This window comes from Lycium ferocissimum, chromosome 11 (genome assembly GCF_029784015.1).
Source record: "Lycium ferocissimum isolate CSIRO_LF1 chromosome 11, AGI_CSIRO_Lferr_CH_V1, whole genome shotgun sequence".
Classification (NCBI taxonomy): Eukaryota; Viridiplantae; Streptophyta; class Magnoliopsida; order Solanales; family Solanaceae; genus Lycium; species Lycium ferocissimum.
In genome coordinates, this window is record NC_081352.1 from 11041268 (window position 1) to 11056148 (window position 14881).

The following is a 14881-nucleotide window of genomic DNA, read 5'->3' on the forward strand; positions in this document are numbered from 1 at the left end:
TCCACAAGAAAGGGCGTCAGTACGAGCAATGTACTGAGTATGTAAGACATGAATAGTAACATGATAAAAGCACGAAGAATAGCGTAAGATAAAAGAATCATTTATACCTCATGATACCCTTTAAGACATTCACCATGCTTACTTAACTTTTTTCTAGAAAAAACATTTCATATATCCATATACATACCTATACAATATCGGTACTCGGCCATAATAAGGCTCGGTAATAGCGGTACCCGACCATAATAGGACTCGGTATTATCGATACCCGGCCATAATAGGACTCGGTAATATCAGTACACGGTCATAATAGGACTCGGTATTATCGTAAAATAGCTATACACATATATAATATAAATAGCATGCATGAGAGCCTAAATAAGAGCTACAACTTTATCGGAGTGATGTAAGGTCGGTAACCTCCGATTTATATTATGAAACAATCATCATAGCTATATCTCACCTTAAGGGACAACTATCATAAGGTGAGATCAACAACAATGAATAAAATCAAGAAAATGATGAAATAAGCTCAATAATCTCATAATAGCATCAAAACCATAAGCTTTGGAATCTCTAGAAAGGGAATCATCATCATAATCATTATCATTGTACAAAACATCTATCCTTAGCATCTTAAGAACTTTGAGAATCATGAACTTCTAGCTTTGTAGGAATAAGGATATTATGGAAGTCATGTATGGGTTCATAAGAAGAGAATCATGCCTTTAGAAAGAAAGGGATTAGCCTTATCATACTTGGAAGTGCTTTTGTCACGACCCAACCCGATGAGCCGTGGCTAGTGCCCGAACTGGACACTCGTATACGAACCTGTTGGATATAGTCAAACTGAAACTAAGGACAATATGAAAATTTGTAAAAGCAAGCTATAGACTCATAACGTCATATATCATAATGAACCTGTCTCCCAAGGAGTCACAGCTAACCAAAACATAACAAAATATGCAAGCCGACAAGGCTGCCACTATATACGGGAATATCCAAAATGAACCATATTGATATAGTTGACCCAAAACCTATATACAATCCACACATGTCTACAGACCTCTAAGAGTATAATAGTGAAATATGACGGGACAGGGCCCCGCCATACCCCTGGATATGCGTAAGTCTATATCAAAGGATACGTACCAAAATGACTTAGGCTCCGGAACAATGGAGCTCTCCAAACAATGAGCGAGAAGTCCTATGGAGGATCACCAACCGAGTGTACGTACTGCTCGCGGGCATGAAACGCGCCTCCCGAAGAAAGGGGTCGACGAGAAATGTACCGAGTATATAAAGCATGAAATACGATAAAGAAGATCATGACTGAATAAAAGATGACAGGAGGCAAGTATGATAATCAAAGATACCAATGCCTTGTGCCTTATGTGATGAGAGTTATGCACATCTATATAATATACCGTACCCGGCCCATTATGGGACTCGGTGAATGAAATCATATACATATATACCATACCCGGCCCTCTAGTGAGGGTCTCGGTGAAATAATCATATATATATATATACCGTACCCGGCCCTCTAGTGAGGGACTCGGTGAACAATGCAATGAAACTGTGCACGAATACATACCCGGCCCGGGACTCGGTGAATGATATATTAACAGCATGCACGAGTAGAATAGCATGAGCAACCATATACAAATTAAATCATCATCTGAGACTCGATAGAATAATTAGAATGAATCAACACTGGAGAATCAAAGACAACTATCATGTCAAGTACCACTGAGAACTAGAATTCTTTGGAATTATGTATGTTCATCGTTCGCTCGTTTATGTAATTCATGCCAAAAAGAAAGAAGGAAGGGATAGCTTTACATACCTTGAAGCGCGTCTATTCATCTAAAATCTACTGTCCAAGTTTGTAATCTATAACAAGGCAATAATTACGCCACAATTAGATGAAAGTCATTCTTTATTACTCATTGTAAGCTAAAAAACAATCTAACGAAAATCCGGCAACATTTCCCTTATTTTTCTTACTCCGTCCCAACTGACCAACAACCCAAAATAATCACAACAATATCAAAAACACACACAACCACGAAAATCATACCAAACAACCCCAAAATATCATCACAAAACAGCCACGAAAATCATACAAAACAGCCCCAAAATATCATCAACAACAGTACCAACCATTATTATACATCATAACTCAGCTGATTCCATCCATTTAATCCAACTAAAACAGCCCCCGATCCATAAATCTCAACAAAGCAACAAACGAGTTTATAACGCTATTTTCTCCGTTCTAATCCGTTAAAATCCTAATTAAACTTATTAACAATGAAAAAGGGACCTTAATCTTACCTTAAGTATTACAGCAACCACGTCAACACTCCTCTTTTTGGCTGATTTTTAGCTCAAACTGAAGGCAACGCGACGCACAACGCTTTTCTCTTCATGAGCTTCGGGATTCGGGGCTCGGATTTTGATCAAAATGGCTTTCTTAGCCTAGAAGTTCTCTCCCTCTCTCTCTCTAATGTTTTGGAAGCTCCTAGATGAAAATGACCAGCTCTCAAATGAATTTTTCATATATATTAACGTTAATGGGCCTCATGGGCCGAAATATACTCATGGGCCGAAATACAAATGTTTGGGTTGGGTCTCAACTTGCTGCCCCGCCATCCCAACTTGCATTGTCCATAACTCCTTATCGCGATATCATTTTGATGAGAGGTTTGTTGTGTTGGAAACTAGACTCGATAAACTTAATTTAAGGCTTTTGAAACACCTTAAAACGCCTCATATACTAGGAGATAAGCCTCCAATAATATGGGATAAAATCGGGTCCGAGATTTTACTGAAGTTGTTCCGATTTATTTCGTTTAACTTCTAATCCTCTTCCAACCCTCATGTAACCTCTTATACATACATATACATACTCATATACATCCATAACAATCCATACATGCATCTCGAAGGGTTCGGAGAATCACAATAACCTTAAACATAATTAGAGAACTCACAAAGCTTCGACGAAACTCCAATCGCTAAAGTCTATTCATATCTTTTGTCCATCTTCTATATCACTACTAATAATCTCAAATACTTTAAAAGGGCACTCATATTACCTCTTATACGTACTCATAACATGATTTCAAATCCTTCAGGTTACCATATCACCTTGGGATACTTAAGGCAACCATATATATAACGATATTCTTACTAACTCGATTAACTTTCCTTGAAATTTCTTAACTTATTCATTCTTGTCTTGAATCAAGTAGCACGGACTTTTACGGGGTGTAACAACACTTCTCAACTTTCCAACCTACTTCTGGTCTCGCAATTTACATATAAAACCATTCATACTATTGTTAGGCTTATCGTCATGTACTTGTTTTAAGCCTTCAAATTAAATCCTCTTAGTATCTGCCGAAATTCGGGCAGCATCTCCCCTGTTAATATCCCTAGCCCGAAATCACAATACAAACAAAACAAGAACAATAGCAATACTGATATCAACATCATCATCATCAACACCAATATACTCAATAAAACATCCCACACGATGTTTTCCTAATGTCTCAACCAATCACTAGCCTTTACGAAGCATTAACAACTAAATCTCTATAATACCATTCAGAATATCAAAAATAGAGAGTATCCTTACCTCAATCAAAGTTGGAAGAGCTTGAAATCTTATTTATCTTCAATAGATTCCTTTGTCCCATCAAGATTTGATGTTTAGAACAAGAGCTACAAAATTATATGTACTTCGCGAGCCTAAATCACGAGATTACACTTGATTTGGGCTAAAATTTATGGGTGGAAGTTGGGAGAATGTCCTAGAGAGTTTGGGATATATTTAGGGGTGTTTGGATGAAAAATAAGAGGTTATACCCCCTTTTATAGTGTTCTAGAATCGTTTTGTACCGACCTAGAATATTTGCGCACTGTAGCAGCGCATTCGCGCACTGTAGCTAGGCGCGCCTCTGCTCCGCCGGCCTAACTTGTAACGTCCATAACTCTCTGCTCCGATGTCATATCGATGAGCGGTTTGTTGCGTTGGAAACTAGACTCCATAAAATTCATGTTAAGCTTTTAATTTGATTCAAAACTCTTCATATGCTAAAAGATATCCTTTCCCCAAGTTGGCTCATTCATGTCGTTCAAAGTAGTGCTCATCTTCTTCTAATGTCATACTAACTCAACTTCTTCCACTCATTTCCTTATAGGACCTTCTGAAATTCCTTATATGCATCCTTCACTTATAAAATATACTTAATAATGCTTCACTCCTTATAGTCCAAAGTTGTTTTACTTAGCCATAATTCAACATACTTATGTTCAAACTTGATAAGTGCTTCTCCGAATGTACAGGGTGTAACACTATATATATATAATAAGTAAATAACATAATTGTCACTACCCAAATAGCCGTGAGTGGCACCCACACTAATTCACCTAGTGGGCGAACCAATCCCCTTAACCAACCATCCAACGAGTACCAATTACTAAGCCATTTTTAGACATATCAAGAATATAAGCAAAGATATAATCATCCAAACGTCTAGTCATGCCATAAATGATTAACAAATGTGGAAGGCTAACCATTATAACCCCAAAATTCGAAAGTTATCGTACAAGGACTCTAAAACATAACTGTCTAAAGAATGAACAGCTGTTTGAAATAAACATAAATGTCCGAAGTGAAATAGACATATAAAGTAAGAAAGATGTTCAGGCGGCCTGGCATGGATAGGAGCTCACCCTCAAATCTATTAAAAACTGGCCTCACGCTAAATATGAGGTCTGGTAGGCGCCTCTGGATCATAATCTACACTCAAAAGAATGCAACAAGGTAGTATCAGTACAAACACTATGTACTGATAGATATCATAGGCCGAATATGATTAGTATCAGACATAAAATCACGAAATCAATAAAATAGACAGATAGGCACAGCAACACATAACCACAAGAAATTATCAACAAGAATAATCCCACGGAATTAAGATAAGCCCACACAACCAACAATCAATAAAAGTAACTCAAATCATGTGATTACTATCACAGCTGTATCTCACGAATTATCTCACTCTGTCATGTATTCATACACACATGCTAAATGGTAATGTTTGCCCAATTAGCCATGACCTGCAGGGGACCCATGGTGTCCATGTACCATTTGCTCCGGAATTGACCTCGGATCACGAGCCCATAACTAGGCCATATCCTCACCCCCTGCCAAATGTGCCTTTTCATAATTATATTATCTTTCTCATCACAATGTATTTCCATTCCACAATCAATTAAGGAATGTGAACATTCAAAAGGTAAATATCAAGGAACACAAGTCACCATGTTACAAGTCATATCAAGACTCACGAATCAATTCATCAAAAGGATGACTAAGAGATTACTTCAAGTCAACAAGAAGAGCATTCATTAACTCCTTCTTTATCATTTCATAATAGTTAATCACAAAATAAGTCAACTAATATCAATTAAGGAATTTCCAACCACACTTTATGTTCGAAGACCTAATCATGCTTCTCCGATCAATCTCATAACATATACAATCAACTAATCAAAGTTTAACTCAAGTAGACTGCAACCTACCTCATTGCAGAACTGGGACAATGCAATCACTACAATAGATTTTCCCTTTCGCAAAGCTTCCGAACATTCAAAATCTAGAAATATAGCGCTACATGAGTATTCGAATCATCTATTCAAATAATACAACAATTGGGGAAAAGAACCCAACTACTCTTACCCTTTTCAAATGGGTAAACTATTACTAAACGTGAATTCATACTAACATCAATCCCAATAATCATATTCTATCCATTCATGGGTTTTCTAATCGTTTCAACCCTTTTACAAGCAGTTTTATGCTAAAGTTACCATCTTTATGAAATCCTAAGTCTCAATACATCATTACCATCATGTAATAACCAAATTCTCATCTTAGGAAGTGATAATCTATGCTCCTAGATGATTAAACAGTAATAAAATCAATAGCCCATTTAGTTATTCCAGGGTTTGCAGTTTTTTGGGTTCTATCATTTCATTCACCATTAGAGACCCTTTAGCTAATCATGGAACCTATCACTATGATGGAATGAACAAGATGAAGGGTTAAGACTTACCTCTCAAGAGTGTTTTAGCCCTAGCCTTAGAATTTCGCCACAGGAGTTCTTGGAAACTGTTTTGGAGTTGTGTGGGGAATGGGCCCAGAATAAAGAATATAAAACACGGATTCTTCCTCGTGTTGACCTAGTCGATGTCTCGCTGCAGTGGTCACGCTATAGCGGGAAGCCTCCCGCTATGGCAAACCTGATTAATTCCCGGCTCCCCGCGGCGGCGATCCTTGAACCGCTATGGTGGACCTACTACTGTGGTCCCTTACTCGCTGCAGCGGTCCATTTTGACCATTAGCTCGGTTTTTCCCCTAGCTTTTCACCCAAAAATCCCAACACCAATTCGAGGCCCTATAGACGCATACAAAACATGCACATAAATATAAAAACACGCTACGGACTCACCCGTGGCCTTGAAATTCCTAATGAAGGTCTAGTTTTCTAAGTCACCCCCCATAATGACCTAGTGGGTCGTTACATTAAATACCAATTAAACAACCGTTCGTCCTTGAATAGACAAAGAGAAGGAACAAGGAGAAGTACCCGACTCAGTGAAAAGCTGGGGATAATTCTTTCGGATATCGGAATCTTTCTCCCAAGTTGCTTCCTCAACGGGATGGTTCTTCCACTGAACCTTCACTGACGCTATTTCTTTCGACCTCAACTTACGAACCTCTCTATCTAGAATAGCAATAGGCTCTTCCTCATAGGACAAATTCTCATCCAACAAGACAGAATCACAACGAATGATAAATGACCTATCACTATGATATCTCTTCAACATAGAGACGTGGAACATTTGATGGACACCTGACAAACTTGGGGGCAAAGCCAACTCATAGGTTAAATCCCCACACGATTGAGAATCTCAAACGGACCAATTAATTTGGGACTAAGCTTAACCTTTTTTCCAAACCTCATCACACCCTTCATGGGTGAGACCTTCAATAAGGCCTGTTCTCCAACCATGAACTCAAGATCTTGGACCTTTCGATCCTCATACTCTTTCTGTCTACTCTGAGTAGCTAAGAGCTTTTCCTGAATCATCTTGACTTTATCTAATGAATCCCTCAACAGGTCTGTACCCCATGGCCTTACCTCAAATGCATCAAACCACCCAATAAGAGACCTGCATCTCCTCCCATAAAGAGCCTCAAACGGGGCCATGTCAATGCTCGAGTAGTAACTATTATTACATGCAAACTCAGCCAATGGTAAGAACTGATCCCAATGGCCACCGAAATCAATCACACACGCTTGGAGCATCCTTTAAGACCTGAATAGTCTGCTCAGACTGCCATTTGTCTGAGGGTGGAAAGCTGTACTAAGGTCCAATCTAGTACCCAATTCTAAATGCAAAGTCTTCCAGAATCGAGATGTAAACGTCATGCCTCTATAAGATATGATGGAAATAGGAACCCCATACAGGCAAAAAATCTCCCGAAGATAAATCTAGGCCAACTTCTGAGCAATATGGGTAATCTGAACCTAAGATGAAGTGGGCAGACTTGGTCAATCTATCAACAGTGACCCAAATTGAATCAAACTTATCCTAGGTCCTTGGAAGACTAACCACAAAGTCCTTCGCTATCCTCTCCCACTTTCACTCTGGAATGGGCATCCTCTGAAGTGTACCTCCGGGTCTCTGGTGCTCGTACTTCACCTGTTGGCAATTCAAACACTATGCAACGAACTCCATAATGTCACGCTTTATCCTAGCCCACCAGTAGTGCTGCCTTAAGTCACGGTACAAGGTAGCACCAGGATGAATGGAATATCTGGAACTGTGAGCCCCTGCTAAAATGGTCTTAATCAAATCATCAACACGGGTAACACAAACAAGCCCCTTGATTCTCAAGACACCCGCATCATCAATCACGGCCTCCTTGGCGTCACTATGCAATACTTTATCTCGAATCTTACTCAAACTCGCATCCTCAAACTGTCTGGCCTTAATCTGCTCCAGAAACGACGATCTCGCCTTAATACAGGCTAATACTCTACCCAAACCAGACACATCTAGCCTCATGAAACTATTAACTCGAGTCTGAACCTCCCTGGCAAACGGACATTCTGACGTGATCAAACGAGCCAAGTTGCCCATGCTAGTTCATTTGCATCTGCCACCACATTTGCCTTGTCAGGATGATACAAATAGTAATATCATAATCCTTCAGCAACTCCATCCAAATCCGCTACCTAAAGTTAAGATCCCTTTGATTAAACACATGCTAAAGACTGTGATGATCAAGAATACCTCGCAACGAGCACCATAGAGATAGTGCCTCCAAATCATCAATGCAAAAATCACAGCTGCCAACTCCAAGTCATGAGTAGGATAGTTCTTCTGATGGATCTACAGCTGTCTGGAAGCATAAGCAATCACCTTCTTTTGCTGCAATAAAATAGCACCCAAAACAGAACGAGAAGCGTCACAATAAACTACAAAGTCCTTGCCCTCCACGGGCAAAGATAGAATAGGAGTTGTAGTCAATAGAGTCTTGTGCTTTCACACTCGTCGGACCACTAAAAAGGTACCTCTTTCTGAGTCAAATGGGTCAAATATGAAGCAATAGAAGCAAACCCTTTCACGAACCGATGATAGTAACTAGCCAAACCCACGAAACTGCGGATCTCCGTCAGGAAAGTGGGTCTGGACCAATCTCTCACTGCCTCAAATTTCTTCGGATCCACCATAATCCCTTCTTTCGAAACCACATGTCCCAAGAAGGACACAGACGCAAGCCAAAATTCACACTTAGAGAACTTGGCATACAACTGCCTGTCTCTCAGCAACCCAAGAACAACTCTCAAGTGTTTTTCATGATCTTCCTTACTCTTCTAATAAACCAGAATGTCATCGATAAACACTATCATAAAATAGTCCAAGTATGGCTTAAAAATTCCATTCATCAAATCCATAAAAGCAGTTGGGGCATTAGTAAGCCCGAAAGACATAATCAGATACTCATAATGCCCATATCTGGTCCGAAAAGCTGTCTTAGAAATATCCTCTACCTAAATTTGTAACTGATGACAACCCGATCTGAGATCAATGTTTGAAAACACAGAAGCCCCGTAAGCTGGTAAAAAAAATCATCAATACGAGGGATTGGGTATTTATTCCGGATGGTGACTTTATTTAACTGGAGGTAGTCAATGCAAATCCGCATAGTCCCATGTTTCTTCTTCACAAACAGAATAGAAGCGCCCCACGGGGAGACACTCGGACGGATGAAACCCTTACTAAGAAGATCCTGAAGTTATTCTTTTAATTTCCTCAACTCTGCTGGTGTCATCCGATATGGCAGGTCCCTAGCTCTAAGTCAATGCAGAAATCAATATCACGGTCCGGTGGCATGCCCGAAAAGTCTGCGGGAAATACCTTCGCAAACTCACGTACCTCAGGAACTGACTCAAGAGATAGACCGTCAACACTGGTATCACGCATATGTGCCAAATAAGCCAAGCACCCCCTATCCACTAATTTCTTTGCAAGAATAAATAAAATGATTTTCTTTAGGGAAGGACTAAGGTTACCCTTCCACTCAAGTCTAGGCACCCCGGGCATAGTTAAGGTGACTGTCTTGGCATGACAGTCTAGGATTGCATGATAAGGAGCTAGCCAACTCATACCCAGGATTACATCAAAATTTACCATGTCTAAAATCACTAAGTCAACCCCGGTGCCGTACCCCATAAGTGTGATAGTACCAGATCAGAAAACTCTATCTACAACCATAGAGTCTCCAACTGGAGTAGATACATGAATAGGGGCATCAAGTAAATCACAGATGTTACACCTCAAAAATTTTCGCGTCGTTTGCATTGTAAGTAAACTAACATAAGCTCGGAGAGGTTATGGAACCCTTATAAGGTTAAGGAATGCTTTTAACAAGGGCTAAGTATGTGTCTAAAGGTTCTGGGATCAAGCAAATCGAAGAAATTAAGTTTGTCAGAATTTTAAAAAACTTGGCAGAATTTTGGACAAGAAATTTTGGTCCAAATTAAGGGAGCTGTATCTCCTAGAATATGATAGTTATGTAGTGAATAACTTACATAAATTGAAGTTCATTGAGTCTAGTTTCCAATGCAACAAATAGTTCGTTGATACGACATCGGAGTAGAAAGTTATGGGCGTTTTAAGATAGGCTGCCGAATGACTTCTCCGGGGGCCCATTTGGAAAGTCAGTGGAACCGTCTTTTAAAGGGTATAAATACCCTATTATCCCCCTTTTATCATCATTTACACTTCTTTTGAGCTCTAGAAACATCCATATACTTCTCCTAAACACTTATAGTCCCTTAGATCAAGAATTCAACAAGATTACACTAAATTAGTTCATGAAAAGTGATTGTTCTTTCTTCTATTTGATGTTGTGGTGAGTTTGGTCTTGAAGAAAGTTGGTGTGGCTAAATTTATTCAGGTAAAAGGTATGTTCTTCATCTTGACTCTGATATTGAGTGGTTTTTGGAGGATTTTAATGGTTTAAAGAGAAGGAAAACATTATATAAAGGTCGTAATTTGATATGTTGTTGGCTTATGGGCTGATTTTTGAAGGAAGCTTCAGACGGATTTGCATATGTTTATCATTTAGTATCTTGATTATGTTATTTTTGATGTTGTGAATGATGTTTGGGAGTTGTTTTGGTATTTGGAGAAAGCAAATGATACAGGGGAAATGCTGTTTGAATTCTGTTAACTTATTAACTAGCTAGGTTTGAGTGTGTAAGTGTTCTTATGGCTTGATTGTTGTATAAATCATCTTGGATTTAGATTTGCAGGCTCGGAAGGTAGACTTTGAGTGGCTAAGTAAGCAGCAAGGTATGTTAAGGCTGTCTCTTTCTTTCTTAAAGCATGATCCTATTGTTATGAACTTTCACAAATGATATCCATAATGTCCCTATTCCTAGAAATACTAAAAGCCTATGGTTCTTGATGTTCTTATGATATCATTGATGTTGATCTCATCTTATGATTATTGCTCCTTCAAGGTGAGATATGTTCATGATGATAGCTCCATAATGATAATCGGAGGTATAATGACCTTACGTCACTCCGATGAATTCGGAAATTTGTTCTTAAGTAGTGTGTTGTAAGACATGAATAATATGCTAGTATTTAGATTCTCTAATGAGGTACTTAATATTAGAAGGAAGGCTTATGATGTATCCGTGTAAATTGACTAAGGATTAGTTAATCAGAAAGAAGTCTTAATGGCGGTGAAATGTGTTTATAAGTCTTATGAAATCATGTAGGCATTAACGGATAAGTAATGATCATGAGGAGTGCATAGAAATCACCCATAGAGGTCTGGTTATGATGTTGATTATATTTACCACTAGTCTACAGCTAGTTGGGCAGATATGTATTTACCACCATGCTACGGCTGGTTGGGCAGTTATTACCACCGAGCTACGGCCGGTCGGGAGATATGTATTTACCACCATGCTACGGCTGGTTGGACAGTTATTACCACCGAGCTACGGCCGGTTGGGCAGATATATATTTACCACCATGCTACAGTTGGTTGGGCAGTTACCACTGATTAGTCGGGCAGATGCGCTCTACCATTGGGTGATAATCGGATAGGCAGTTACCACTGTCTTTGGGGCCGGTCGAGCAGTTTTTACTGATCAGTTGGGCAGATCGCACCAGGATGATAAGTAGGTCAGAGACACAATATTGTACATAGATATAGTTAGGCACATAAAAGTATAGAGAGACATATATGTTAGATTCTCATTGGTAAGTCAGAAACGCCAGGTTGGTTCTTATCCTCTTTCTTTACAGTATATGTTTATTATGTTGCCTTTCCACCTTACATAATCGATACATTATTTGTACTGACGTCTTTTTGTTTGTGGACGCTACGTTTATGCCTGCAGGTATAGACAGACGAGACGAGGATCCTCCACAGTAGGCTGCCTTCAGGTACCAACTCTGATTGGTGAGCTCCACTTCTTTCTGGAGCATTGCCGAGTCAGGGGTTGTAGATGTGTATTTTTATGTTATGGGTACGTCGGGGGCCCTGTCCCGACTTATACGCTTTGGTTATGTTCTTAGAGGCTTTGCAAACAGTTTCCTGTATACAACTTAGTCATGTCTTGTCAGTTGTTATGTTGGCCTCGTGGGCCCATTGTACATATACATATGCATGATATTATGTTCATGGTTGGCCTCCTAGGCCTTATTTTGTCATTCGAGACATAGATGGTGCGAGATATAGTTTGGTTCGCTCGGCCCTAATAAGGTATCCGGCATCACGCCTTACCTAGGCTGGGACGTGACAACAGACCATATCAAGACCTATAGAGAAATATGTAGACACATAAGAAAATGTAGAACTCGGGTCAAACAATATAAAAGCCATCCGGTGACAGACGGAGATGTTACCTATAATAACTGCATCTGAGCCCTCAGCCTCTGTCCTGCCAGGAAAGGCATAACAATGAACCTGTCCGCCAGCAGCCTGCGAACTATTGCGATCAACCTGTCCTGTCTGGGGCTCCGCCCCTGCTGAGATGATGTCCACCTCTACCAGTCTGGAACCCGCCTCTATTAGGCTGGTTGTCGCCTCTACCGGCCGTCTGACCGCCATGTCCAAACCAAGCACGATTACCCCCATAAGATCCTCCCCCTCTACCTGATGCTGGGGCTCTAGGAGTCTGAAACTGATTACCCTGGCCACCATGCCTAAGTCTGGGACAATTTATCTTGAAATGCCCCGTATCTCCACACTCGAAGCATCCATGGTCTAGAGTCGGACGCTGAACAAAAACGGACTAAGCGGAATAACTGCCATAATCTGGAGCTCTGGCCTGCGAACCCCTTCGCTGACTGGCCCTTGATGGGCCTCCAACTGTAGCCTGCATGGCTGACTGAACAGGGCGTCCCGAAAAGACTTGGGAACCCTGGCCCTTAGAGAAAGAGCCACTGAAACTACCACCCTTTCGGGCCTTCTTCTCTGCGTACTTATTATAACCGTCCTGCCTCACACCCTCAACGGTCCTAACATGATCCACTACTTCCTGAAATGAAACACCTGTTGCTGCAAGCTGAAGAGCTGACAACTGAAGAGCAGTGTTCAACCCCTTCACAATCTCCTAACCCTCTCCTTCTCAGTAGGCACAAGCTGGAGGGCATAGCGAGACAACGAATGGAAATAACACTCATAAGCATCCACAGACAAATTATCCTGCTCAATATTACTGAACTGATCACGCATGTGGTCCCTCAAAGTACAAGGAACATATTTGTCCAAAAACACCTGATAAAATTGAGTCCATGTCAATAGAGGTGATCCCGCTGGCCTGCACTCTACAAAAGCCCTCCACTATAACTTGGCATCACCCAAGAGCTGGAAGGTCACAAACTCCATACCATACTTCTCTACTGCCCCCATCTTATGGAGCCTCTCATGATAGTCCATAATGAACTTGTAAGCATCAACGACCTCAGTGCCGTAGAACTCTGGAGGTTTCATCTTAGTGAACCTCCAAAACAAATCATGCTCATCTCCGGTCAACACCGGAGCTCCCACTGGTCTAGGAAGTACCTCCAATCTTAGAGCCTCATCCAAACGAGGAGCCACAACTGCAGCATGCTGTAACCCCGGAGCACGAACTCCGCCCGGAGCTGGATCACCCACTCTGGCACCCTGAGCACCTGGAACAGCTGGTAACACACATGCCTCTGTCAAACCATTGAACAAGTTCAACACTCGGACCATCACATCTGACAACACTGGAGGAGCTATAATATCTGGCTGAGCTGGTGCTGCTGCAAACTCTGCTGCCTCATCTGGAACTACCTGAGGCTCAAGGGACTCAGCACGTTACTGACCAGCCGTAGGAGCCCCACCCCTGGCTGGTGCTACTGCTCCTCTGCCTCTATCACAACCACGGCCTCTGGCCTGGCCTCCTTCACGAACTGCAGCCCCAGTGGCCTGACCTCTCCCGCAAGCTGCGGCCCCAGCGGCCGGCGTGGGTGCCTCATTTGCTACTGCCGCACGAGTCCTCACCATCTATGAGAGAATAGAAAGATAAGTCAAATACCAATTTGAATCACCTAGATACCAATTGGAATCAAGTAGCATGAAAGAAAGAAAGAAAGAAAGAAAGAAATTAAATTTTCCTAGTGTCCCATAGCCTCTCGAAGATAAGTACAGATGTCTTCGTACCGATCCGCAAGACTTTACCATACATGTCCTTGTATAACGAGATCGATGAACCTAAGGCTCTAATACCAACTTTGTCACGACCCAAATAGCCGTGAGTAGCACCCACACTAATTCACCCAGTGGGCGAACTAATCCCCTTAACCAACCATCCAATGATTACCAATACTTGGCCATTTTTAGACATATCAATAATATAAGCAAAGTAATAATCATCCAAACGTGTAATCATGCCATAAATAATTAACAAATGCAGAAGTCTAACTATTACAACCCCATAATCCGAAAGTTATCGTACAAGGACTCTAAAACATAATTGTCTAAATAATGAACAACTATTTGAAATAAACATAAATGTCCGAAGTGAAATAGACATCTAAAATAAGAAAGATCTTCAGGCGGCTTGCCATGGATAGGAGCTCACCCTCAAATTTGATGAAAACTGTCCTCACGCTAAATATGAGGTCTAGTATACGTCTCTGGATCACAATCTGAACTCAAAAAAATGCAGCAAGGTAGTATCAGTACAAACACTATGTACTGATAGATATCATAGGCCGAATAAGATTAGTATCAGAT

The 14881-nt window shown here is 40.7% G+C and overlaps 1 protein-coding gene across 1 annotated transcript; it reads right to left on the reverse strand.

Moving 5' to 3' along the window:
- Nucleotides 1-8478: 8478 nt before the first annotated feature.
- Nucleotides 8479-12817, reverse strand: LOC132038040 (uncharacterized). Its single transcript, XM_059428765.1, has 4 exons — nucleotides 12520-12817; nucleotides 12422-12432; nucleotides 8661-8963; nucleotides 8479-8517 (listed from the first exon to the last, which is right to left on the reverse strand). The coding sequence occupies exons 1-4, from the start codon at nucleotides 12815-12817 to the stop codon at nucleotides 8479-8481; spliced, it is 651 nt and encodes a 216-aa protein (XP_059284748.1).
- Between the last annotated feature and the right edge of the window lie 2064 nt (nucleotides 12818-14881).

Bases quoted from the DNA above. Each gene is read 5' to 3' on its own strand.
- LOC132038040 (XM_059428765.1), bottom strand. From the start codon at position 12,817: ATGGTGGCCAGGGTAATCAGTTTCAGACTCCTAGAGCCCCAGCATCAG. The intron at 8,518-8,660 runs GTACCTTTTTAG...ATTTTATTGCAG, and splicing joins CCCATTTGACTCAGAAAGAG to CAAAAGAAGGTGATTGCTTA.